This window comes from Megalops cyprinoides, chromosome 6 (genome assembly GCF_013368585.1).
Source record: "Megalops cyprinoides isolate fMegCyp1 chromosome 6, fMegCyp1.pri, whole genome shotgun sequence".
NCBI classification, from domain to species: domain Eukaryota; kingdom Metazoa; phylum Chordata; class Actinopteri; order Elopiformes; family Megalopidae; genus Megalops; species Megalops cyprinoides.
The window spans coordinates 17,968,399-17,995,769 of NC_050588.1; the positions used below are offsets into that span (position 1 = coordinate 17,968,399).

Genomic DNA, 27,371 nt, shown 5'->3' on the forward strand with positions numbered 1-27,371 from the left:
TCCACAATGGAGCAAGAAATTTGTTTCTCACTGCAGGGCTTTCCTGTGGTTAGAGCTTGGTCAACTGGTCTTTGAAGTTTTAAATCAATTCAGTTCTTTATTTTTTGTGGACCTCGGGGGCTCGCATCGGACAGGATGGTACTTTTTGTTTAATGTTAATTTCCCACGATTAGTTGATGAATTTCGGTCAGCTCGCAAGAGTTAAGTGCTGATTGTTTCTTGACTGCTGAAAATCTGCTCATTATGAGTCATATCAGCCAGCGTATTCCTCGCGTAAGCAATGCATTTCGTAAGAGGGACTGTATCTCTTTCTGAAAGAATAAACCAGCTAAAACCTAATGTTGTAACGTCATCTAAGTGATGTAGTAAAACAAAATAAAATGAACATTGTTTCAGAGTGACTTTAATTGTATGGTTGGTGAAGTTAATTGCAGTGTTTTAAAACGAAGTGAGTGACACCACAGACGGAGAGACGCTGACGCTGTGCTGTAAAAGGAGTTGGTGGATCTCTGCACTATTTTTCCTGATAACGCAGCAAGTGCTCCTAAAGTAACAAGTCTCAAGTTCAAGTGAATCCCTGCAATGATTTCCACTACAGGATAGAATTGCTTTCGTGAAAATACAGGGAATTTATTATTGGGAAAGGTAATTTTCAGTCGGTTCTGATTTGCATAATGTAGTTTTTTAAAATGTCTTAATAAGTCGCTATCTACCCATTTACAGGGCTGTCACTCTGTATTGAAGTCCATTATGCGCACCCAATTCACTGAATATTGATGACGCGGTTCTGATTACTGTGAAGTAATGAACATTTCCATAAACCTTTGAATGATGCACTCCCCCTTTACATGGCCACTGTTTTTAAAGGGGGGGGGGGGGGGGGCTTCAGCAATAGAAGCCCTCAAAGCATGATGACAATAATTTATTGGATGCAGTAAGAACAATGTGCCACTAGATGGAAGTATAGAAGGTGCAACACTTTTAATATCAAATTGGGGGAGAGACTATGGCAGACACAAATACAAACACTAAGAAGATGGTAGTGTAAATCCTACCCAGAAATATCCTCCATGACAGTTTAATCAATTCTCAGGACAGGTTTTTGTTAAATGGAATATTGTGGATAAATACGTCAAACACACCCCTTCATACATGGCTCTGTACGCAACATATCGCTTTATTGTCAAAAGGTATTTTATAATCTGCGCTTTGCATTTGTTTCCCATTGTGTGTAGCCTAACTCGATGATCATGCCGCAGTAAACACGCGAACATTTGTTGCATTCAGTCGCAACCAATAGTGTTTGTTCACTGCTGTTCAGTTTGTTTGTGTATATCGTTTTAAACCAGGCATTGCACGGATCTGCTTATCTTAATTTCATATGGATGCATCAACATATCTATCGGAATAAGTGAAAAGTCCAGTCGCTATCCAGTAATTTTACAGTTACCTATATAATTAGCAAATGTTGTCGATGATACAGCATCTTAATAGTCGCCAGCTAAAAAGCGAAATTAATGTACAGTGATACCTCAACCTTCTAGGGCTAGGAGATCCGTAAGATCTACATACCATTGGCTGCGTTTTGATCACAGGCCAGAGTTGGGATCAGGATTAGGGTCAGATTTAGAACAGGGTTACAGTTAGGTTTATGGAGTTGTATGCGGGAAGCCTCTGTAGTGGAGACGTGATAAAACTGTGATAGCAGTTGCAGTCCCTGCATACTGAAATGCAGTTTCTCCAGAGTAGACACCCAACCAGTGTGAGGTTCTTGCTTTAGTATGATTTCTAGGGCTATAGGGTTTGGGTTAGTGTTAAGGTTTAGGTTATGGTTTGGGCTGAAATTAAGGTTGGGCTAGAGTTAAGGTAGGAAGACTGTAAGGGCTATGGACATGGCAATGATTTGTATTTTATTCACAGGCTACAGCTGAGGGTTTCATGGATGTTACGCCCAGGCTGCAAACTAGCAGCTTTAAGGGTGGACTCTATATGTACTAGTGGTTTGGAGGATAACTGGTTTAAAAATCTAGTGTGTACAAGTCCTTCTTATTAGAATTTCTTTGGAAGGCTGAGATGATTCTGTACTTTTGTGATTGTGGGAAGGTCTGCTTGGCCTGGGTGAAACTGGCCTCAATTAGATTTTTTCTGAAAAATCAAATTGACTGCAATATGGTTACACCTGTTAATCAGTAAAACAACAAAAACGGTTTCACTTGTAAAACAATAATGTAATTTTTCGTATATTTTAACTAATTTGATAACTACTGTAATAAATCAAGTAAGGTGATTTTTAATGCATTTTATGTCCGCATACAAAGGGTCTGTTGACACAGTGACATAACTAATGGGCAGCTTATAATTAATTGCTCTAGTTTTGCTTTAAGCTTTACTATGCACATTATTATTTATCCAGATTCAATGGCCTTTCCCATATTTAGATAAATACAGTATCTGCCAACTGTACATTAATTGGTAAAGTGACAAAAGAAAGATCTTTGTTTTAAGATTATTTCTGAGTCCATTTAATAATACAATAACCTCCAACTGCCACACACATCCCTTCTTTTTGCTTTTAAGGATCATTATTGTTAAGACGAGTGTGTTTCTTTACAGTCTATCTCTGCAGTCAGTTGTGTTTTATCTTCTTAAAGAAAACTGAAAGATGTAAATGCTACTGAAAATAATCTATAAATTAATTTTTAGATTGTCCTCTAGTCTCATCCATATTTACCTGATAGATTGATGCAAAACTCTGTTTGTATGGCTGAAATCAAACTCATTTGTAATTTGAGAAGAATAAACTCTGAAGGCTTGCACATGCATGGCCAGGGAAGTATGAGGTAGGACGGATATGTTTGTCTGTTACAGATGTCAGCATGGTTCTCTGTTTACGTCTGTCAAATTCAACTGCAGATTTCTGCTTTCAGCATCTCCCCTAGTTCTGTGATTTGTCTCTCCCTAACACACACACACACACGCATGCGCACGCACACGCATACACACACACACTATCCATCTGCCTGTCTCTCTTGATAGGGAGTGTGGGTAAACTCTGAATGAATAATAGTAGGATAACTTCAGTAACAGACGTAATGTATCAACAGACAGTGATGTCCACACCCCTGAAGACATTGTACCACACCAGCACGTCAGAGCAGGGGCATTGAATTCTGTCTGGTTTATTAATACCCCACTGAGCAGGCCACAGGGGTATCCAGCAGTTGGTAGTGTTTTTTTTTGGGGGGGGGGGGGCAGAGGGGTCACGAGGACTACTGTCACCCACCTTTCTCCTTATTTAGTTGGGAAGGTCTTGCCATAGCCTCGTGGGCCAGGCTGCTCTTCTTGGGAATGCCTAAGAATAGAGTGAAGAAAGGAGGCGGGGCCAGATGGACAAGGAGGGAGGAATGAAGTGCCAGCTGGAGCTGTCAATTAAATAGAATTAAATAGGGCAGTGATTTGGAGAGTCGTCATGGTTACACACATGCACAAATCTACACATACTCACAAACAGCATAATAAACTACTGATGTGCAGTTGGCACACAAAGACATGTGGGGATTTCTGAAATCCATTCATAGTTAGGTTTATGGATAGATGCCACCAGTGGCAGGTGAAGATGTGTGTATTCAGGTGCAGGTGTGTAGACAGAGTGATGTAGAGGTACCGGAGCAACTGGAGTAAAATATTTTGCTCATTGTGACAAGAGCTTACAGATGAAATATCCTGAAGTAGCACCTTCAGAATTAAGAATTATTTAGAACATTTTTTTTCCAAATTTATTGACAAATTGAGTTCTGCAGTCTAAATATTTGCTTTCTTGTAAGACAGTAACTTCTTAGTGTGAACCTCTTAGTTTGCACCATCAGATGTAATACGAAAGCATCTCATAGTCTACAACTTCCCAGAACTCTTTTAACCATTTATATGCCAAACTGTGAATTCATGATGAAGAACTGTTTGGTTACAAGGAATAAAGTAGTGTATGAAGTGTTCACTACATCTGAAATACTCCTAGTTTGATGTATCTCACAGCTGTTGTGAGATACAGTACATCAAATGTAAAGGTTCAAACATCCACAAAAGCACGTTCTGTTGGAGAAAAACAGTGGATGGAAAGGAAACTGACTGTGTGGATCCCATTGTGGCTGAAGGGGCAGGATGGGGAGAGAGGAGTCAGCAGTGGTTCGGCTTGGCTCAACTTTCATCCTCGCAGACTATAGATTCTCAGTTGTGTCACAGATGCTATCTAGTGCATTCTGTCTTTTTTTTGAAATAAGAACAATGAATAACACGTACATGCGCAGATTGACCAAAGCACTGCTGTTTCCATGTGATGGGGGTCACACTGAAAGTGATGTAACTGTGAGAATCTGAATTCTATGGGGATTCATACCCTCCTGTGTTCCTTCTCAGTTGCCAAAATAGAGCCTGATCTGGAGACCAGGCCAAACATGTGCTGCGGCCTGTTTATGGCTGTCCTTTTCGAAGACTCATAAATGCCTTTATAATGGATTAAAATCTTCTTCAAATTACTCTCCTTTTATCACAGCTTTGGCTGGACTTTAAAACATAACACTATGTGCCATCTAAATTAAGATGCCCATCCACACCCCCTATCCAAACACACACACATTATAGCGCCAGCATTGGCTTATATCTAAAAATAATAATAATTAGCTGCAGTGGAAACATAAATCATCAGTAAGTAGACAAAGCCGCCTCCAGTGAGACGACTGCAGATGCGGTTTGTTAGATTTAAGGCTCAGGCACGCAGTGTAAACTGGGTGGTTTATTTGTGTGGTTACCCAGGATGTGTTTTTCATCACCATGAGTGATTAGGGTGTGCTGAGTAACCAAGCATGAATCCATCTCATCTCTCATATGTACACAAACATATATTTGTATACACACTTCAGAAAATGAAGTCTGAACATGTTTTTTGATGGTCTCCAGGAATGTCACTAAGGTGCAAACAGTCTCTTCTTTAAAAAGTGTGGTTGGACTTGTTGCTCCCAGACTTGCAGATCCTCCAGACGAGCCACCATCAGAGCTGGAGGGGTCTACATCGTTTGCATCTTTCTTTAATCATTTTTCAAAGATGTGTCAGACAGCAGACCCATATTTACCATCCGGGCCCTGGCCAACTGGCTGTCAGCACTACCTGTGTGAAGGAATCAGCCCCCTGTCTGCTCCTGAGTCAGCACGGCCATCAGGGTACGAGCGAGGGGAAGGGGCTTCAGAACATGAGGCTCAGGTTGGTGGTTCAGCTTTTCTGAAAAACATCCCTGCATCAAAAATGTTTTGAGGGTTTTTTTGTTACTCATGATTAACAAACAAAGCTGATTCAAATGATCAACTCGTTATGAACTGAAGCTGCTTAATAACAAACTGGTGATTTGAATCAGCTGTGTTGGAGCAGGGAGAGATCTAAAACATGCAGGACAAGAGGTCCTCCAGAAAAGGTTTGGGAAACGCTGCTCTAGAGGACTCAAGAAATGTAGGCCACTGTGGTTTTGAACCCACAGCTTCCTTGGCCAGGGTTGAGTGCTCTCACCACTGCACCACACTACCCTCCTTCAGCACTTGCTCAGTTTGATCACAACCATGAAGAAGAGACAGATCAGGAGAGGGCGAGCACCATCTCATCTGAAACCTGGAAGACAAGGAACAACAACTGACAAAGCAGCAATTGTTGTTAAGCAGAAACATTTTAAACATAAATCACTTTCTTCCCATGTGCTGTCTTAGATATATGGAGGCATGTTTGTTTTGGTTCGCTTACGATAAGATAGTGACCCGGGAAGTTGAGAGCTGGTGTTATATGTCTTTCTCTTGCCGAACGAAGGCCGACGTTCCAACTGTGTGTTAAGATGCCTTTGCTGTATCGTGTAATGGCTCAGGGATATACATTCTGCAAAGCAGATGAAACTCAAGTGTGCTGGATTACTAGGAGAAACCCAATCAGGACTGAGAATGAGGGAGGAGGGGCGGCAGCATGCAGATACAAAGCTAATGCTGTGGTTTGGGGGCCTGCTGGTGAACAGGAGCCACAAAGTAATGCTGAGCCACTTAATCACAGTTAATAAAGTCATTCCTCTCCTGTTCTGCCTCTCCTTTCTTACAGATTGACAGGACACTCTTGTAATTTGGAACCACATCTCTGTTAGTGCTCCAGCTGGCCATAAGAGAGAGAAAGCAGGTAGTTTATGGCAGGGGAAGGAAACCCTGGTCCTTTTATACCAGGGATGTTTCTGTTTTTGTTCCAGTTGAGCTATTTCTCTTATAAATGGACATTGTTATGTTAAATTAATGAAAGTGAGTGAGCTGGAGAAGCTCCATATTTTTTTTCCAAATGTACACCATCACTTCTCATTCTCTCTATAGGCAGGCTCACCAGAGGGGAAGGAGAGGTAGCAGAAGAAAACAAAATGCGGTCTAATTGCTGGATCAGACTGTACAATGGGTAACAACAAAGGGAATGGATGGACCTGAAGACAAATGAGGTCTTCTTGAAACATTACAAAACACACATTGAAAGTGAAAATGCGTTTCCCTTACTAACTTTAAATATTTTTAGCTTGTCTCAGCTGTGTATCAACGCACACCTGACTAATGCAGTTCACTTCATTCGTGATTCTTAAATTTTGTTAATTATATAACCAATGGTCAACAACTTCTTAATTGACCAAACATGGTGGAGAGACTGCCCAATGCTTAACACAAAGCTGTGCACATATGCAAATAAAGAAAGGTAAACTTTAATTTTTAATAGTTTATCCATTGTTGCTATTATGGGGCTGAAGGGAGATTTTCCATTATTTCATTTATAGCAATGGGAGGGGATTTTCAGGGATTTTTAGCTCTCTTTATTGTAGCACCATATGAGGTCAGATTTGACTAGTATTTTCACACTGGGAAACTGGATACAGCATGCAGTGTTCACCTGTGTAAGTAGGACAGACATGGGTTCAGGTGTGGGACATGACCCAGTGCTACAGCTCTGACTTCTTCAGGGGTGGAACCAGCCCTGGATCAGGAGCATCAGACTCAGAGCAACTGCCATGGTGACAGTGCCAGTGTGACCTTGCTGCAGATGGATGGAACAAGTTAGTGTGGGTATGTGAGCAAGTGGACCATGGCTGACCGTGTTCAGAATTTTCTCTTTCTCCCCACTCTCCTGTGTGTCTTTCAGTTTCACTCTCGGCTGATTCTCGTCACTGGATCTCTGTGTCACTTTTGAGGGCACCTCTGAGTGCTGGTCAAAGTCATTCTTCCTCATGCCCCCCCGCATTCCCGCCCCCTGCCCCACCCCCTCATCAGTCCATCTCATAAACAGCATACTGAGACACTGTGAGGTTCATGCTCTCAGCTTCCTAGTTGAACCGCTTCCAAAATAACCTACCCATGTCTCTGCAGTTTTTTTTTTTTTAAATAAATGTCATTGAGACAGCGAGTGGTGTCCTTTAGCTAAATATGGGGAAATGATGGACTCCGCTAGCCATGCAAGAGCCTGGGGGGGCACCGAAGCAACACCGTGATTGGTCATCAGGAGCAAGTGCCCAGGGGGCCCTTGCCCAATCCTGAGTATTTTCTGGGAAAGTGCTTTGGGGTTTGAGGGTACTTATTGAGGGAGTGAGCAGGAATATTAGGCAGAGTTTAGCAGGACATCTGCAGTTTGCATATAGGAGTTTCTGAGGCTTGAGCACTTCTGATAGCCCAGAACCATGGTAAGGACCTCCAGTGCTCTGTGTGTGTGTGTGTGTGTGTGTGTGTGTGTGCAAGGGTGTGTTTGTTAGAGGGAGGATAAACAGCACTGCTCTATTAGCAGTGATTTACTGAAGATGTTTTAGAGAATACTTGATCCAGGAAGGCATCTATCCATATTTTGGCTGCACCCCCTGTCTGTCTGTCTGTGCAAATGTCTGTCTGCTGAGCACACAGTCCTGGGCCCTCAGTTCTGTGGACTCCCTACACACACCTGTACACACACCTGCATTTTGCTCTCAGTCTTCGGTCTCAGCCTGGTCTGGCGGATATATTTATCAGTGGAGATTGCAGAGAAGAATCTGGTCCTGATATCTGTTTGTCTCTTTGTTTCTTTAGTGCAAAGGCTCTCTGTTTGAGGTGTGTTCATAAAGGTTGTGTTGGATAAAGATATTCTTTGGAGTGCTTGTTCTGTTTGAGAAAGGCTAACTGAGTTCCTCCAAGAGTGTGAGTTTGTCACATTGTCAGAACTTTGACAGACAGGTTAGTGATGAAAACTGTAGTGCAGACTGTGTAGTGAAGACTGAATTTGACCAATCGATAACTTGAACCATATGTAATAATATTAATAGTTAGCTAAATTTTAATATCATTTCCAATTGCAATTTTTGAACGCAGCATTGTTCTACTGTTCCTGTTCTTTGCTAGTCAGTAATATTGTCTGGGACACATTGAAAAGCTTTTTAACCTGAACCTGATGTTCTGTTGTGCTGGAAGTTGCTCTGGATGAGAGAATCTGCTAAATGCATGTAATGTAATGCTATGTAACACCACATAGTTTTTGGGGGAAAGAGTTTTGTAAGTTAAAGGTTAAATCCCACAGAGTGGGGAGCAGGAATGAAATATAAAGTGTTTCATGAACACTGATGCTAAAATGAGGTTAGCAACTCTGATGAGGGTTATCAATTTTCCTTGGTTCAGTGGTTCATGCTGTATGTGGTGATCCAGCAAATTATGTTCTGCAGTTCTTTTTGGCAACCAGCTACCTAGTAGCATTCTTACAACATGTCTGCGATGTTTGTGTGATGTTATCACTTTACATCACATCATGGCTTCGCGGTGAGAACATTCCTCGCTATCCGGGTGCTATCTGCTGCATTTACTGTGATCAGCGGCTCTTTCTGGGCAGCAGTGATGGGCAGCAGAATTTTGCTTATTTTCACATATGCTAGTCACCTGTAGCTTAGAGAAAGTGTATGTGTGTGAGAGAGAAAAATGAATATAGACAAAAGCAGCGAAAAAATGAATAAGTGAATGAGAGGTGAGTGAGAAGATGAAGTGAAACAGTGAGCTTTGAAACTGTGGCCAGGCAGGGGTGTGGGGTGCAGGGGGCGTGGTGGTGCTTACTGTATATGAACACAGCAGGGAGTCAGGGTGAGAGAGGGTGCTGAGGTGTTGAGGGCAGATTTGCAGAGCTGATGGGGCGGCTCAGGTGTGTCAGGGTGTGTGTGTGTGTGGGGGGGTTAGAATTAGTGGGGGGACATCAGCCTCAGCTGTGGTTGGCTATCATCAACACCCTCGAGAAAAACAGGTGGGTGGATTCCAGCCAATCAGGGCAGTGACAGTCTCACTCACCCTGAGGCAACGCAGTCTGAATTTACTCTAATTTTAGGAGGACAGCATAGCCTGTCTTTTAGTGGATGATAATTTTCTCTGACAGAGCTAGACCAAAGGAAGGCTTCTTGTTGGACAGAGGTAGCATCATCCTGATACACACATGTATGAGAGAGCCATTAAGATTACCGTTTTTCTCCTCAATAACCAAACATCATGTTCTCACCATTAGAGACATACCAGAGCTGCATCGATTACAACATTCATAGTTACGAACATACCCAGTCAGTTATGAGAAGATGTTTCACCTTTGAAGTACATATGCAATTGCATGTGAGCAATCTAGTCCAAATATAAAACTATAATATACAGACTTGTGAGGCTATTGATGTTTGAAGTCACCTCTGGAATTCAACCTGATTTAGACTATCCTGCCCTCCAGAAATCTAATGAAGAACTGTCACATGCCCAGTCTTGTGGGTCAGAGAGTGTAGTAAGAAATTTGGACAGATCTGTCTTTGCAGCATATATGTGTAGGTATGTGTGTGTGTGTGTGTGTGAGTGTGTATATAAGAAAGAATGTACCGTGATGGTAAGTGTGGTCAGCTATGCGAGGATTGTGCCCATACCTACCTTGTGGATGGGAGGTGATGACAGGTCGAGCCCCTGGCGGCCAGCAGGCCACTCTGTGCCTCACATTTCTCATTGCAGTGGCAGCATGTTAACGGCTCTCTTTACATTGCCTGTCTAGTCTGCTGTGACGGCCTAAATCTCTGCTGCTGCTCATCACAGTTTCCCCCTGCTTGCCTTCTTCTGTTTCGTTCTCTTTTAAAAGTTGTTGCTGATCTTTCCATAAAATGACATAGTTAGTAGCCCCCATTTTCATTATATTTGATACATATTCTATCTACATCAAAATTATACACTAATCTGTTACAGGAGTTGCCAGTTTACGTATTACCGTTGTCATTATTATTTCTAGTAGCAGTGGTAGCTGTAGTAGAAATAATACCATTATTTTCACACATTTTATATGATTTTTGACAGAGCTATTTGCGTTGAGTACATGGAACCAGCGTACAGTAGCAGGGCCTCATCTGAATATGGAACACACAGCCAGCTGATTGTTATGTTCTTTAAACACTAGGCTACACTGCTGCCACATTGATCATTGTGATAATAGCAATGATACTGAAGTGAGAAGACAGACAGTAACTACAGATTAAATGCAGCTGTTATCAGAATTAAAACTCCATTTGTCATTCTGCTTGTTTTTCTTGTGCTTCTCTTTTGCCAGGTCTTAGAGGTTACCGTACATTGCATCTTGTCCAACAAAAGCTTGAAGTCCAGAGCAAATATAACATTTTTTAAATGCCTTTTATTGTAAACGGCAAGAATTACATTACAGAACAAACTGAAATCCTGTGTGGAGATCCTCTTTAAGCTTGTATGTGTTCAGGTTGTCACTGAATTAAGTGTCCCTTGGCTAACAAATGGCTGGCAAAACCTTGGAAAATAATTTATGTGCAGCAGGCTCTGGGGGTATTTTGGGTATGTGGACACTCTGTTAAAATTGTGTCATTAGGGAAAGTGTGGCTGATGTGGTCATGAGCTTTCTTCCTAACCACTGCTGAAGTTCTAGCTTCCCCCCCTTATTTTATGTAATCTGATCAGATGGACCATCAGAATTCAAGGAAAAGTGCTGCTAGCTGCTGTTAGAGATTGCTGTCTTCAGAATGAAGCATCCAGACAGATGAGCATCAGACACACGTAGCCACAGTGACTAGGTCAATGTCATTGGGCTGTTGTGACTGTAGCTGGCTGTGTTCACAATGTTTTCTCTTTCGCCTTCAGCCCACCGACGCACAGACTGACGCTCGCTCTTTCCTGAGTGAGGAGATGATTGCCGGTGAGTAGCTTCCAACTGTTTACTCAATGCTTTTATCATAGGAATGATTACAAGAAAGGTAATAAGATGACCAGTACATCTACACTCAGTTCACTGGTTGTCTGTGATGGACTTGTGAAAACTTGCCTGTCTTCCAACGTTTGCCAACTGTATTCTCCCAGAGTTCAAGGCCGCCTTTGACATGTTCGACACTGACGGTGGCGGTGATATCAGCACCAAGGAGTTGGGTACCGTCATGAGGATGCTGGGCCAGAACCCCACACGAGAGGAGCTGGATGCCATCATCGAGGAGGTTGATGAGGACGGTAAGGTCAGAGGTCACAGGTCATATGCAGTGCTGCTTCAACACTGCCACAGTCACAGGACGTCTGTGTGTCAGCCCCGGAGGGAGACAAATGGATGGACTGTGCCCAAGTCTGTCACTGATATGTAGGTGTTTGTGAGTATCTATTGCCCACAATGTGTGTGTGTGTCTGTCTGTCCTCATATTCCCCTGCTCCAAGGCAGCGGTACCATCGACTTCGAGGAGTTCCTGGTCATGATGGTCCAGCAGCTAAAGGAGGACCAGGCCGGCAAGACTGAGGAAGAGCTGTCAGAATTCTTCCGTGTGTTTGACAAGTATGTCACCTACATTTCCAATAAGGGAAGGGCAGTGCTCTGTCTCTTAACCCCCCTCTCTGTGTCTCTTTCTCAGACACGCATACACACACAAACTCTGAACCCAGTCACAACTGCTCTACCATTGCATAACATTTAAGGCAACCTTGGAGCTCCTATGAATGTTCATGACAAGGAGCTATGAGTTCTATGAGCCCCCTTTATTTGAATTCTCTTGTGATTGTTCTGAGACAGTGAGCTCTGTGCTATTTGTTAGCACCCTCTGACTGCACTCTGCTGTGACTGTTCTGAGAACAGTTCACATCTAGTGTGTTGCTTTGGATAAAAGCATTTGCCAAATGAATAATTTTAAATGGAAATGGAAAAGATGGAAACAGAGACAAAGAAACAAATTGTGTGTGCTTGATTATAAGAAAGTGTAAAGGAGAGACCATGTGCAAGAGAGAGAAACGGAGCTAGCATGTATATATGTATGTTTCAGAAGGAGTCGGAGTTGGGGGGGGGGGGGGTCCTGTTCTTCTGACACCTTTCCCCACCCTCAGGAATGGTGATGGCTTCATTGACCGGGAGGAGTTTGGGGAGATCCTGCGCTCAGCAGGGGAGCCAGTGACAGAGGACGAGATCGATGAGCTGATGGCAGACGGGGACAAAAACAATGACGGCAAGATAGACTTTGATGGTGAGACTCACACACGCACACGCACAGTCACACGCACACAGGGGGTTGCAGTATTCCAGTATTCTATAACTTCACAGTTTAGATTCTGTAGTTCTTCTACCCATATCTAATCTACACTATAATGAACAAAAGCAGGCTATCAGAATCTATAACTGTAGATCAGATTGTTCCTGCTATCAACAAAAAGTATCTCAGCAGTGCCCCCTTTAGGAGACTAAAATCTCTGTCGACTTTCTTAGCAAGAAATTGTGTATGTGAGGACAACTGATTCCTCAGCTGAAAGCCTTCATTCCTCACTTCATCTCTTAATTGGGATATGAGGTATGAGGATAGGTTGCATGAAAGGATTTGAATCCTACTCATTTTATGGGTTTATTAGGCATTTGAAAGGGCACAGACAAATCAAAGTAGAAAATGGTATGTGAAACAGAAACACTACCATAATATATATGTGTGAATGTATGTGCATATTGTAGAGAGAGAGAGAGAGAGACAGAGAAAGAGAGAGAGAGTGAGTGTGTGCGTGTTTCAGTTGCTTTTTTTCCATCTTTCTCAACATTTTTTACAGAGTGGCTGAAAATGATGGAGAACATTCAGTAGAACAGAACACATTCCTCTACAGCTCCCTCTGCTGGATAAGATAGAAACAGTTCCTCCAGTCTCCAGAGAGGGGATAGAGTGCTGAATAACATGGAGAAAAAAAAAAAAAACAGAAATCAGAGAATGGAAGATGGACCTCCCTCCTGCTGGTGCCAAGGGACTTTGAGAGGAGTATAAATATCAGCTCCAGTCCTCTGTAAGGAGAAGAAACCTCCCCCACCCCACCCCCAGCTGTCCTCCTGTACACCTGCTGCTGCTAAAGACCCCCCCCCCCCCCCCTCCCACACACCCACCCTGGACAGAGTGCCTTGCAAATAAACCTGTTTCTAGCTTTGCCTCAGACCACTGTGGCTCCTTGTCATGTTATTATGATTTGTAATTTGGGGCGGGTGTGAATTTAATAATTTCTCTTGTTGTTTCTTGGTTGCTCTTGTGTTGTTGTTCTTTGTTTGTCTTAATACATGTTTTCATATTCAGCTGAAAACCATGATATTTCCTTTTCTTCTCCTTTTCTTGAAAACACTGATGAATTCTAGAGAGGAAAATATCAAGAAATAAACCCATAATGAAACCCGGTGAAACCTGTAACAGCTCTTGAGAAAGATAGAATTCCTCCATTCTCTTTTCTGAAGCAGGTGACCAGAGATTCTCCAGGCATTGATCACAGTTGCAGTGAGCAGTCTTCACTCCTTCATTTCTTTCCAAACTCCTCCCTTTCATTGACCTCCTTCTTGCTCAACTCTTCTTGTCTCCCTCCTTCTTTCACCCTGTATCACAGCGGTTGTACCCCCCTTCCCCAGGTTTGTTTAGCAGCAGCGAAATGTTCTTACCACTCGTCACAACATTTTCAAAACCTTAGCCACTTTCAAGGATCTGTGCTGGAATATTGTTTCGCATGCCAATCTGGTCCCTTGATTCTAGAGTATTCCCTCAGTAGTGTGTGCATGTGCCTTTCCCCCAGCTGCCTCCCCATTTTCCTCTCTAACTGGAGGTCTGACAGCATTTGCCAGATTCTGCACAGCAGGTAAGATGCAGATGAGAGTCTTTAAAAAGCTGTAGTTTCAGCACTTGGGATGGAGGTGTCGAAGGTTCTTAAAACTGCAGCTGTCGCACGCCAACTTCGGTCCCTCCTCAAAAAGCCCACACAACCCTTGAGTATATAGCCCCTGACCCCCACCCCCTCCTCCACTACTCCCCCACCCCCATTTCTCTGCTCTCCACTTGGGGGATATCACAGCCAAATAAGGAAAGTCCAAAGCTCATGTTTACTGCAGCATTGCTCTCATGGCTCCACATACCTGTGAGACAGAAGCTATTCCTGGCTCCTTGCTTGTGTAGCACAAGCACTTTCTCGAAGGCTAGAGTTACACACAGTTACGTTAAAGTGCCTCCACCACAGAGCATTATTGCATTTCTGATGCCACCACACACACCTGCTAATAACATTAATACTAACTCCTACTGCATAGGTGTTTCTTCCTCTTTAAAACTGCATTCAGACAGGAACATCAACGTATCCAATGTTTCTACGGTAAGATAATACAACCCGCCCAACCAACCAAAAAATTATGTGAAACTTCCTGGTCGATCTCCTCCAGCTTCTAGTTTGGCAGGATCGTTTGCAAGGAACGCTGCAGTCCAAAGATCCTGAATGACAGATTGCACTTTAAATCCGGAGCAAGAGACGAGTAAATTAACCACACACCTAAATCCACAACATACCGCAAAGTCCAAAACGCACGATTAGAAAAATCAAAATACCGAGAAGTTTCCGACATGTAGTCTCTATGCCCTCTCAAAGAGTCAAATGACTTTATTGCTACCCCGGGTCCTTTTATAAATGCTACAGTGTGTGGCTTCCCCTTTTTTGTCCCGCATTTCTCTGTGTGCGAAGTGGACGCCGCATCAAAACGATGTTGTGAGACTCACGGCGACCACCATTCGTTCCAGAATTCGATTGGCTTGCAGCCGCTTCCGAACCCTAAAAGTTGAAGTTTCTAATTCTGGATGCCAGTGCATGATAGGGGGCGTGTCTCTGGTAGCCAGTTTTAAGTGAGTCTGAACTCCCAAGCTGACGTCTAGTCTTTCTGTTCAGGTGCACGCGGACTGACCGTCCCTCTGGCTTTTTTCCGTGGAAATTTGGGGGAAACTAATCAGCAGCCATGGTAAGCTTAACTCACCCGCGTTGAGGTTTACCTAGGGCTTTCTTGGGAGAAAAACCGTGACAGACAATGAAATTGATTTCAATAGGGTTGTGAATATGAATTATGAATAAAAAATATAGAACGATATTTTGGCTCTATCATTCTTTTGCATTAAAATTCATGTACGACAATGTATGTCAACTAGTGTCACTTTAGATAAAGTTACAAATCTTAAGTGCAGAAGCATGAAGAAAATTTCGTCATTAGCCCAAAATATCAAATTAGGTGTAACTGCAAAGAGACTTTATAAACTTTATATGAACTGAATAAAAGTGCTAATTAAAAGTGACATTTATGGATATAATCTAATATTAGGCGTATAAAATAGGCTATTTTAAAATCTAGTTTCGGGCATATATCATATAATGTCATGTAAGATATTGCATATTATTACGTATTCTTGTCGAATATTTTCGACATGCACTGTTAATTTCTGGGTATCTAAAAAAGTAAGGAAGGATTACGGGAGATTTGGCAGTTGTTGCAGGATGAGTGCGGAGGGGAGAGGGAATTGGCTGGAGCGCGAGCTTTAGATGGCCCGGCTGCTCCGTCTCAGGCCACGAGGATTATGTGCTTATCAGGCAGATTCCGCGGAATTGTGTTTCGACACGGCCATTTAGAGCCAGAGCAAGAGAGCTAATGTGTCGGGTCCCAGCTGGGCGCGGAAATTTTCCCACAGAGGGTGTCATGTAATCCGACTGTCGCTGGCTGTATTTATAGCTACAGAAATGACCTCTATACTACTGAAGTGATCATCGGAGCGCTGGTCGGAATTCCCTACTAATATAAACCCGTATATTAGCGTCACAATGGTAGTAAAGTCGAAATTGCAGGGAAGATAATGTGTATCTCCTGGCCTCACTGCATTGGGGTGATGATGATGATGATGATGGTGATGATGCTAATGATGAATGTGTTATGGTTGTTATAGAGTGAAGCGCAAATGGAGGCCCGCTCTTACTTGAGCGAGGAAATGATCGCCGGTGAGTGCACGTGCAGTCGTCCATGAAGTTTAAAGAGAAACGCAGGGGCTTCATAAAAATTATCATTGCATCACATTTCACCAGAATTTTATTATTAATAAAAGCAACAGGATATCGCATTGCTGCTGCTTCTATCAGCATATAGTATAATTATTTCACTTCTGCTGCTTTGATGTTGATTTCTGAACATTTTTTGAAGAGCAAAGTACGAAACCGTAAAAATGGATTCAATCGGTGATTGAACAGAATTTTAAAATACCTACACAGATAAAACAGTAAGAGTCTCCCTGTAGTTAAGCGCAGAACCGTTACCAGTCCATTGGTTTCTGAATGTTCTCACCACGATCTCCCAGAGTTCAAGGCCGCCTTCGACATGTTCGACACTGACGGTGGCGGTGATATCAGCACCAAGGAGTTGGGTACCGTCATGAGGATGCTGGGCCAGAACCCCACACGAGAGGAGCTGGATGAAATCATTGAGGAGGTCGATGAGGACGGTGAGTGAAGTCTAATGCACTTTAAAAACCCATTCTGCGCCGAAAGGAGACACATTCTAGAGATATAACGTGTTAACCCCTTAAAGTCCGGTTTGACTACAGTTCCACTCAAAACTTTGGACACACCTGATTCTGATAATGGGAAGCATGCATTCAAAGACATTTTGATCTGAAGACGTATGCTTAAATGTTTCAAATTTGTTTCTTAGACAAATACAAATAGCAAAGTTGATGCCTATGAATGAATGAATGAATGAATGAATTTAAGAAAAATTTTCTTAAAAAGTTGGCCTATTTTGAAGAATCGAAAATATAAGATAGTTTTGATCTGGTTAACACTTTTTGTCTGCATAATTCCGTGTAGGTTATTTCATAGTTTGAATGTTGTTACTATTATTCTAAAATGTGGAAAATGGTAAAAATAAATAAAGAAAAGTCTGTCCAAACTTTTGATTGGCACTGTATGTGCCACTGTGTTTTTGGAAGAACTGTACAAAGTACTCTTCATTTGGGCAACATCAGACATCAACAAGTTCTGGAACGCATGCAGTATTATTGTGTCAGTCAGATGACTGAGGTGAATCCCTTCGCCCCCTTCATCACAGGCAGCGGTACCATCGACTTTGAGGAGTTCTTGGTCATGATGGTCCGACAGCTAAAGGAGGACCAGGCTGGCAAGAGTGAGGAGGAGTTGGCAGAGTGTTTCCGTGTATTCGACAAGTACGTTACCTCACCCTCTCAGGTGATTGGCTGTCTGTGTGCCCTTTGTAGCCAATGAAAGGCTACGATGCTTCAAACTCATGTGGAGCTTATATGGTAATATACAAACTTGCAGTAATTTCATCACATTATTTATTTGTGCAGAAAATACTCTATATGTATGATAATGATACCTGGCTCCAGGGTTCATTGGAGGGCAACGCTCCATGGGAATCGAATTTGTGATCTCCGGTTTCAAGCCCCATTATACCACAGTAGTGACTGATAGGGCTTCAATTTACGCCTTTCCTATCTTAAGTTTATTTAAATACTTCTGTCTGTCATGCAAAGAAGACACAGGTTTTGGGGGCAAGACAATCCTCTGACTTCAGGTGGCTGTTGTTTATGACACCCCAACCAGTGCATTAGAAGAATCACTACATCATGGAGTTCTAACAGTCCGTGACCCTTACCCTCCCCTCAGCCAGTCATCCATGTGATTTCCTTCAGGGCTGCAAAAAAGTTCTGCAGACACTTATATGACAGAGATAGTGCTGAACTTAATATCCAGTTACAGAAGCCTTGTGGATCAGAGCACCCATATATAAATTATAGACTCAAGAAACAGACGGGCCAGTTAAAACTGAGAAATAGAAATAATATGTAAGCAATCCAATAATAATACAAGACATACTGTGCGTCTAAACAGCTACAGTTTAATTTGAAATATTAAAAAAGCATACAGACTGTATATAATAATAACAAATGTACTCATGACAAAACCTGACATTGACGGCCTTCTATGTCTGTGATAGAAGAAGTGCAATGGCTCTGTTTATGAAGCTCTAGACAGAACCGTCTCCAAAAGGTTTTGCACAGCGCCTCACATGTTTTCAAGTGAACAGCCTATTCAATGTCGAAGTGTTTGCTGCATCAGGGAGCATCGTGCATCTTAAACTCGCTGCTGTCTCTTGCAGGAACGCTGACGGCTACATCGACAGGGAGGAGTTTGCTCTGATCATGCGCAGCACCGGGGAGCCCATCACAGAGGACGAGATCGATGAGCTCCTGAAGGATGGAGACAAAAACGCAGACGGCATGCTGGACTTCGATGGTGGGTCCCGGGGCGACGGCATTGTTGTCGGTCTGTGGAAGGAACAAGATATGTCTTTTCCCTACAATTAAATTGTTTTACCATTGTTGTGTTTTTTTTGCAGAATTCCTCAAGATGATGGAAAATGTGCAGTAAAACAGGGACTCAAGGACATTCCTCCTCCCCACGACCCCCTGCTGACCCCAATGACCTCTAACCCAACAGGCCTGTCCTCCTCTCTCACCCCCACTCCATTTACAGAACTCGGCCTCTTTGACAGACAGACACCTGGATGAGGGTCCTGTGCGCTTTGATCCCCTTTCCCCTCTATAGTCACATCCAGGGTGGAGCACTGCATAAAGATCCTGGCCTAGAAGCTATGCTGGGGAGTGCAGTTCATACTGCCACATGGGGTGCGCTTCACAATCCCAAGACACCTGGCGCCCCTCCCCCAAGCTCTGTTTCATCTAGCTCAGCAGTTAGAGTTTGATGCTTTCTAGACAACACCAAGTCACCATGGAGACTGCGCACTAATGCTTGTAAAGGTAAAATAAAGAAATAATAAAAGAACACCTGGCTTGTGATTAGTTGGTCTGGCATCTGATCAGTCTGTATGTTGATTGAGGAAAATCAATAAAATTGTTTTTTTCCTTTTCTTCCCGTTTTTCCTTGGCTCAAAGCAATCTCCTTTTGATCATTCATTCTGTCTACCACGGGAACTGCTGTTGGTGGTGTGAGCTTTTTTTTTTTTTTTACAGTATAATGCTACTGTACACCTTTGTTCATCCTACTAGGGCCAGTTGAAATTTGTGCTTCTAAAACTAGATACCAAACATGAATGACATAGCAACTGAACATTACAGACAGGTCAGACACACCTGACATAATCCTGCAGGATTGACAAAGGAGGAGGATGTCACAAGTCCTGATGCCAATGATTCTAACAGAAGAATTTGTACAGCATAATAACATAATGTTTTATATACTTGGGACACTTGGGGCGGTGGACATGCTGTGGAAGATAGTTTATAGTAACAAAATGGCCATAATTCCAAAATGGCCCAGAATAACATGTCACATCTCACACAGTACTGTTATTGTTATTTACATGTACAGATATGTCTTTCTTAATACATTTAGAAAACCATGTACTTGTACCAAAGCATTTCTCACTTTATTCAGTGAATTTTTATGCCATAGGATGATTTGCACCCTCTTGTATACACTAGGTCAAGGCTGCAAGATATAATGTGAATTAATGTCGCCCTCCTCAGGCTGTAATTGTACAACACCGACTTGCAGGTCATGTGCCACAAACCTGCATACTGTACTATTGATTACAGCATGGCTTAATATCGCGTAATAGCGTAAAACAGGGCCCTGGTGTAGGTTTTGCCGTGTATTTCATTTTTACTACTTTCCCTACTCCCTAATCTAAAGTATGAAAATGTTTTGATCGATAGGACCCCGTTAAGTCTGCTATGGACCTTTTTGATGAGTAGAACTGCAGACTATACTGGAAGAGCAACTTCGGTGAATTTTTGTTATTTTTCATGGGCATATAGGCATCCTGTATTCGTCTGTTATTTGGCTGGACCTTAGTGTCCAAAAGGCACCTTATTCAAATGGTTTAGTCTGTGAGCTTCAGAGAGCACACTGTTTTTATATTCCTTGCACATATTGCTCTGTGGCTTTCTCGCTGCACAGCATTCCAAGGTATCTTAGTTCACCCATTGCCCATTCAATTGAACCGAACCTTCTTTCAAATGTCATAAACAACATACACAAATAATGCAGTTTCATTTCTCTTTTTTTGTAAAAGATTTTTTAAATATACATCATTAGGTCATCATCAGATTTTTAAGCTAATTTACACAGAATATGTTGTTCATTTTAATGAAGGTAGCTGTTTACAACTGAATGGATGTAGATGTGAAGTGATGTTTTCTGTGTAGACGTAAATGTGATTCATTCTGTAAGGCATTGAGTTTCGGAATCAGAAATTACATTTATTTAAAAAACATGCGAAGACTGAGTACTGATGATTGCTAAAAAGAAATCTGTACAGAGCATTGCACATCAGAACAATTTCAGTCAGAAAGGAGTTGCATTATCACACACTGCCACCAGTTACTGTGTACATGTATGTGTGCGCATGTGTGTGTTTGTGTTTGTACGTGAGTGGGTCTTTACCTCTGCACGTATACCTCTGAGTGTGTGTTTGTGTTTGTACGTGAGCGAGTCTTTACCTCTGCACGTATACCTCTGAGTGTGTGTTTGTGTTTGTACGTGAGTGAGTCTTTACCTCTGCACGTATACCTCTGAGTGTGTGTTTGTGTTTGTACGTGAGTGGGTCTTTACCTCTGCACGTATACCTCTGAGTGTGTGTTTGTGTTTGTACGTGAGTGAGTCTTTACCTCTGCACGTATACCTCTGAGTGTGTGTTTGTGTTTGTACGTGAGTGGGTCTTTACCTCTGCACGTATACCTCTGAGTGTGTGTTTGTGTTTGTACGTGAGTGGGTCTTTACCTCTGCACGTATACCTCTGAGTGTGTGTTTGTGTTTGTACGTGAGCGAGTCTTTACCTCTGCACGTATACCTCTGAGTGTGTGTTTGTGTTTGTACGTGAGTGAGTCTTTACCTCTGCACGTATACCTCTGAGTGTGTGTTTGTGTTTGTACGTGAGTGAGTCTTTACCTCTGCACGTATACCTCTGAGTGTGTGTTTGTGTTTGTACGTGAGTGAGTCTTTACCTCTGCACGTATACCTCTGAGTGTGTGTTTGTGTTTGTACGTGAGTGAGTCTTTACCTCTGCACGTATACCTCTGAGTGTGTGTTTGTGTTTGTACGTGAGTGAGTCTTTACCTCTGCACGTATACCTCTGAGTGTGTGTTTGTGTTTGTACGTGAGTGAGTCTTTACCTCTGCACGTATACCTCTGAGTGTGTGCGTGTTTGTGTGTGTACACAACATCGATCTCTCGGGGGGTGTGGGTAGGGTTCTGTGCTAGGTGTTTGGTAAATACTGAGGATGTCATAAAGAGGCAGGTGGGTTCAGCCTCACATGAGACGAGAGTGAGTGAGGTACGAGTGAGGCAACATACATGGAGAGAATGGGGAGCAGTGTGAAGAGGAAAGCCACAGCTCGGCAGCATAAGGCGGAGGTGATGATCGCAGGCGAGCAGCTCAGGTAAGAAGTGTGAGAATCCTTCTCTGAGTGTGTGTGTGTGTGTGTGTGTGTGTGTGTGTGTGTGTGTGTGTGGGCGATCACTGTGGAACTTTGTGCCATTCACAAAACATTAAGAAAAGACACAGCTATCCATGGCAATGACTACTGTCCATGTACTGCAACATTCTGCAACATTCCCACGATCACGTTTGCGGAGCTGTGGGGATGTCAAAAGGAACACAGCAATGTTGTAGCGCTGTTACCACAATGTTCAGAGTGGTTTTTTTTTTTTGTTTTTTTGTTTTTTTTCGGGGAGTTCCTTGCTTGAAATCTGAGTAACACTCATGGAATCTGGAGTGTTTCCTGGGAGCAGAAAGTAGATTGGAACTATTTCATTTACTTACTTGCATAGCAGACACCCTAATTTAGGCATACACGGTTTACATATCAATAAATGAACAGGGTATTTACTGAAACAATACAAATTAAGTCATATGTGTCCAGTGGTACTGCAGCTGTACCTTAGCCAGGATTTCCCAAAGCACCACACTCCACAGTGACCCTGAATGACCAGCACAATCATGTTGAAATTGTGTTGTATGCCGTATTTCACTTCCAAGGTTGCGGCTGCATGACAGCAAGCTGATCAAGGACAGGAGGTATCACCTGCGCACGTACCCAAACTGCTTTGTGGCCCAGGAATTGACTGACTGGCTGATCAGCCACAAAGAGGCACCAGACAGAGGCACGGCAGTTCGCCTCATGCAGCACCTCATGGATCATGACATTGTGCACCATGGTACGCAGACCCTCCAATCAAGGTGCGCCTGCACATCGCCAGTCGCAGTTCTTCTGCACTGTAAGGGTGGCCATGTTTTTTCCCTGCTGAAAACAAGCTGACCACAGCCCTCAGGTTTTAACACTGGAATGATGTATTCACACTGTATTCATTATCTTTTCACACGCTGTTCATACTGCATTCAAACTCTACTCCTGCTCTGTTAAAACTGCTTTTAAATCCTGCTCATGATCTATTTAGGATCACTGCCACAGGATAGTGAGTAGTGATTTGGTTGATGTTGATTCTGTCCACTGGTGTGACAGCCTCAGCAAAGGTTATTGTACCACACACAGAGCACTGAGCCCTCCTTAACTTTTAAAATCCCTCATTACAGCTAAAGCTGAATTATGGTAGTGGCAAATGAGTCATGGTGCTTGTGGGCTGGACAAGAGGCATAGAAAATCACAGCTTTATTTTTATTTCCTAATTTTGGTTTGTGTGTGTTGAAGGAAATTCAGTCTGTGCATGTCTGTGTGTGTGTGTGTGTGTACGTGGGCACGTTATTACTTTTTGTGGACGTGTATGTTTGACTATTCGTGTGTGTTCTGTGCCTCTGCTTCAGTGTGTGACAAGCGCTCTGCTTTCAAGGATGCCAAACTGCTATACCGTTTCCGTAAGGATGATGGCACTTTCCCCTTCAACACTGAGGTGAAGGTCTTCATGCGTGGACAAAGACTCTATGAACAGTAAGATCAGTGTCCACTCACAAGGTGTGTGCATGCTTGGGAGTGTGTCTACGTGTGAGAGTATGGTGTGTGTGTGTATGTGTGTGTGTGTGTGCTGTCTGTCTCTGTCTCTCACAGCGAGTGTTCATCTCCAGGCTGATCTCTGGGCGGAGCTCTATCCTGCAGGTGAGGGAGGAGCAGGGCATGTCTTACCAGCGCTCCTTCCCTGGCTGCCAGATGATCGACTGGCTGCTGCAGAATGGGGAGGCGGAGAGCCGGCGGCAGGGGCTGGAGCTGTGCCGCGCTCTGCTGGAGCACGGAATCATCCACCATGGTGAGGACGCATGACCTTTGACCCTTCTCCTTTAGTCCTCAACCGTCACCCCCAGAGCTGGCTCCAGCTCTGTTACTGAGGTGGGGTCAGCTTGCGTACAGGGAAGGCCAAGCAGCCAAGAAGAAGGACAGTCAGTTAGAGATTGCTGATGTTGGTTGGAAATGTAGATGGGGCCAGGTAACACTTCATTTTGTTGTCAATGACTGTGTGGTTTCTTACTTGTCCCTATCCTCTTAGAGTCACCCTAGGGTAGTGACACAATGTTACAGGAGGTTAGGCAGAGATGTGTTTACTCACCGTGGTCATTAAAGGTCCCACAGGACTCTAACAATCGGGGAGGGAGCCCAGTGTTCACGCCCCACTGTGCTTATAGCAGTTCAGACAGGTAAGATGTCTCAAGTCAAAAGCTGTCAAATCCAGATTAGTGTTCAGTTAGCAGCTCAGTGAAACCCTACTGCGAGAGCTCCGTAAGAGTGAAATCCAGCATGCTAATCCCACAGAGCCAACACAGGGAATTTGCATTTTACTGTACATGCCCCGGTGTCCCGTCCCCATGCTGTCTGCGTTATAAGGAGAACTGAAGTCTCCTCACTGTCATCTCCCTGCAGTGTCCCTGAAGCACCACTTCTTCGACAGCGCTCTGCTTTATCAGTTCTGCATTAACTTCCGCCGCCGCCGCCGTCTGGCTGAGCTGCTCAGCGAGAGCGAGGGGGAGGGGCTGGGACTGGGCAGGGCCGGAGAGGCAGGGTCTCAGATGCAGGAGGACTCCACGGACAGCCCCTTCGTCCTGCGCAGGACCCCGTCCCAGGACGGCAACAGCACTTTTCTGTCTGGTACTTAAACACGGTCACACAGACACACAGACACACACACACACACACACACACACACACACACAAGAACACATAATAAACAGTGGCAAATATACAAAAATTGACAAACACATAACCAATGATACCTCTAAAATGCATGTGTGTGTGTGCTCCTCCTGCAGTACAGCCCAGTAAGGAGATCAGGGTGGTGTCGTCCAAACGGCGCGGGAGTTTACCCTCACAGCAGAATGGCCCTGGCGGATATTTCCCCCCGGCTGCTCTCTCCTCAGCATCGCTAGCTAAGTGCAACCCAAAATCAGGTCAGGGGCTGCCTGTGCTCCCTACACAGCACTCAATCTGAGTCAACAGAGGATGTCTCTGCCTTCTACAATAGAGAGTATGAGAAGACTGCTCCCGGTCATGGATGTTGTAATTATCAGATTAAGGATTGCATTAAGATAAACATATCCTTACCACTTTCTGTTTTTCTGCACTGTATTTTTTTGTTTTAAGGCATTTTAGTGACCTTCCTAGGCTGACTCTGATTGGCTGACTCTGATTGACAGTGCTAAGGAGGAGTGTGACGTGCCAGGAGCTGTTGTCCCCAGGGGCACCCTTTATAAAGAGGGTTCTGACGGTAAGGGAGCCTCCTGAATGTGGTGAGTCTGTGTGTGCTTCTCATGGCAGCAGTGCCTAAGCAGTCTCAATGCCTAAGTGATGTCATGTGTCAATGTGTATCTAAATGCTAACTCCTCAGAGTATCGGTTTTCCCATAACCAGTGTGATAGTATCTGCATGCCAGAGGGTATCAGTGTAATTATGTATTTTGTTGCAATGTTCTCAGTGTGTGGAGGCTTGAGCATCTGTCAGTATCCTGTACAGTGCACCATTTCCACTGTAGAGCTGGAACCAGGCTGGCTCATTATATTCCTTCTCATTGTACAGCTGGAACCAGGCTTAGTCTCTCATTGTGTGAGTGTCAGTGCTGCTAGTTTTTCAGTGTGACAGAGTGTTGAAAAGACAGTTTGTCAGTATGTCAGATTGTCAGAGCGTCAGAGAGATAAGGTCTGTGTCTGCAGGTGGTGGGAGATGCTGTGGGCTGGGGATTTGTTATTCGTGGATCACCACCTTGTTACATCCAGGCTGTGGATCCGGGGGGACCTGCTGCTGCTGCAGGAGTGAAGGTAACACACACACACACACGCACGCACACACACATATATCCACACCACACACACACTGGCTCACACACACACACACCACACACACACTGACACTCACACATACCTCACACACTGACACCTGCATATATACAAACACACACACACAGATAGAAAATCAGTCGGTAATGTAGTGTTTCTGAGTGCCCCTGTGTTTTTCCCCAGGTGCGCCAGTTTGTGTATCAGGTGAATGGCCAGTGTGTCCTCCACCTGGACTACCGTGCAGTCACCAGACTGGTCATGACGGGACCGCGCACAGTTGTGCTAGAGATGATGGAGCCCTTGGACTGACTAAGCATGGCCTCAGCTGCCATGAGTGTGCCTTCACAGACTCACAAACAGCTTCTTATTTTTTATTTTCCATGGGTAACTGTTGCTCCTGGGCACTCATTTCTTGTGTTTTCAATTTTTACCTGCATTTGTCATGCAGTCCTGCTCCGGCAGGTTTTAGCTGGCTGTCTCACTCCCAACCAGTGCCAGCCAGTGGGCAACAAACAGCAGAGACAGAGAACTTCCTTTGAAATTGTTAATGGCCCTGAACTGTTTTTCATGATGAGCACGTACACCTGTTTAGGTAAGGACCCCCCCCCCCCCCCCCCATCAACAGCTGAGTCCTTACTCATTTGTGCTTTAGGTTGTATTGTTACATTTACATTGTGCATTTTAATTTAAAGCCAGTTGTTTTTTGTTACTGCAACTAAAATGATTTCAGTCATTTCATGTGAGGAGTACCGTTTAACAACATCACAGATGCAATACAATAAATCTTAATCAGCGGCCTGTGGATGAGCCTCATTTAAACTTCCATTATCATATTCATGAATGTGATCCTTTAGGAGTATGTTTCTCACTGTTAATAAGATTAGCTATGCATTTGCATAGGATACAAAGACAAGTTATGTTACCTGAAACACACTTTTCATGTTATAGTACATCATGATAAGCTGTGACCTTAACGCAGGTTAATATCACTTGGCACAGTTACCACACATCCATATAAGGATGGAAAGACACATGCTGACCCAACCACTTACCTGAGTCTTTCTTCATCTTGTGCATGTAAGCTTTGATCTGTCTGCCATACCTGGACGTCCAGCTACCCATGTCATTGATACAACTGTCTGCTTCCATCCTCTGCTGTCTCTGTCTCTTTTGTACCCTTGACCTTCTGTCAACAAACAACCCATTACTCCTCACCTATGTATGCATAACATGTGCAACTCGAACTGCCCTTGAGTAAATAAAGATTGACTACACCATCTATGACTTTAGCAGCCTCTTTCACCCAGGTTGACTTACATAGCTTTCTTTACCCCTTTTTATCCATTCAGACAGCAAGATATTCTACAATAGCAATTCACATTATGTACTGTGCACAAGAGTACAACAACACTTTACTACCTGAGATTAGATCACAAAACCTTGTGGTGACAACACATGCTCTGTAACCACTATACCATAATGCCACCCAAATTTATTGACTGATTGGTACTGAAGAGAAACAAAAAGCCAAGAGCAGGCCACAAAGAGAGAGAACTGTTAAGTTTTTATTATTTTTAGTTCAAATGACAGATTGTCCATTGCTTGTTTATTTAGTGTTTATGGTGGAAATAACAGCCCTGGGTTCTGGACTGTGCTCTGCGGGCACCTGCATCCCTCTGCTCTAACAGGGAGGTTGAGGGACACTATGCAGTCTGGGGTCACAGTAAGGCCAGTGTGTCCTGTTTTAGCA

General features: G+C 43.5%; 3 protein-coding genes across 3 annotated transcripts; all 3 read left to right on the plus strand.

Annotated features, from left to right (window-relative positions):
- The first annotated feature begins 7,621 nt into the window (after window positions 1-7,621).
- LOC118779354 (troponin C, skeletal muscle) lies at window positions 7,622-13,234 on the plus strand. The gene is made up of 6 exons (XM_036531415.1): window positions 7,622-7,727; window positions 11,173-11,227; window positions 11,389-11,532; window positions 11,731-11,845; window positions 12,388-12,524; window positions 13,093-13,234. The coding sequence occupies exons 1-6, from the start codon at window positions 7,725-7,727 to the stop codon at window positions 13,122-13,124; spliced, it is 486 nt and encodes a 161-aa protein (XP_036387308.1). The 5' UTR covers window positions 7,622-7,724; the 3' UTR covers window positions 13,125-13,234.
- A 1,959-nt stretch (window positions 13,235-15,193) lies between these two features.
- On the plus strand, window positions 15,194-19,172 carry LOC118779355 (troponin C, skeletal muscle-like). The gene is made up of 6 exons (XM_036531416.1): window positions 15,194-15,289; window positions 16,260-16,311; window positions 16,665-16,808; window positions 17,414-17,528; window positions 18,485-18,621; window positions 18,725-19,172. The coding sequence occupies exons 1-6, from the start codon at window positions 15,287-15,289 to the stop codon at window positions 18,754-18,756; spliced, it is 483 nt and encodes a 160-aa protein (XP_036387309.1). The 5' UTR covers window positions 15,194-15,286; the 3' UTR covers window positions 18,757-19,172.
- A 2,511-nt stretch (window positions 19,173-21,683) lies between these two features.
- On the plus strand, window positions 21,684-26,225 carry si:dkeyp-97e7.9 (DEP domain-containing mTOR-interacting protein). The gene is made up of 9 exons (XM_036531987.1): window positions 21,684-21,788; window positions 22,388-22,566; window positions 23,171-23,294; window positions 23,429-23,607; window positions 24,216-24,440; window positions 24,602-24,739; window positions 24,986-25,056; window positions 25,499-25,603; window positions 25,805-26,225. The coding sequence occupies exons 1-9, from the start codon at window positions 21,703-21,705 to the stop codon at window positions 25,928-25,930; spliced, it is 1,233 nt and encodes a 410-aa protein (XP_036387880.1). The 5' UTR covers window positions 21,684-21,702; the 3' UTR covers window positions 25,931-26,225.
- Window positions 26,226-27,371: the final 1,146 nt, after the last annotated feature.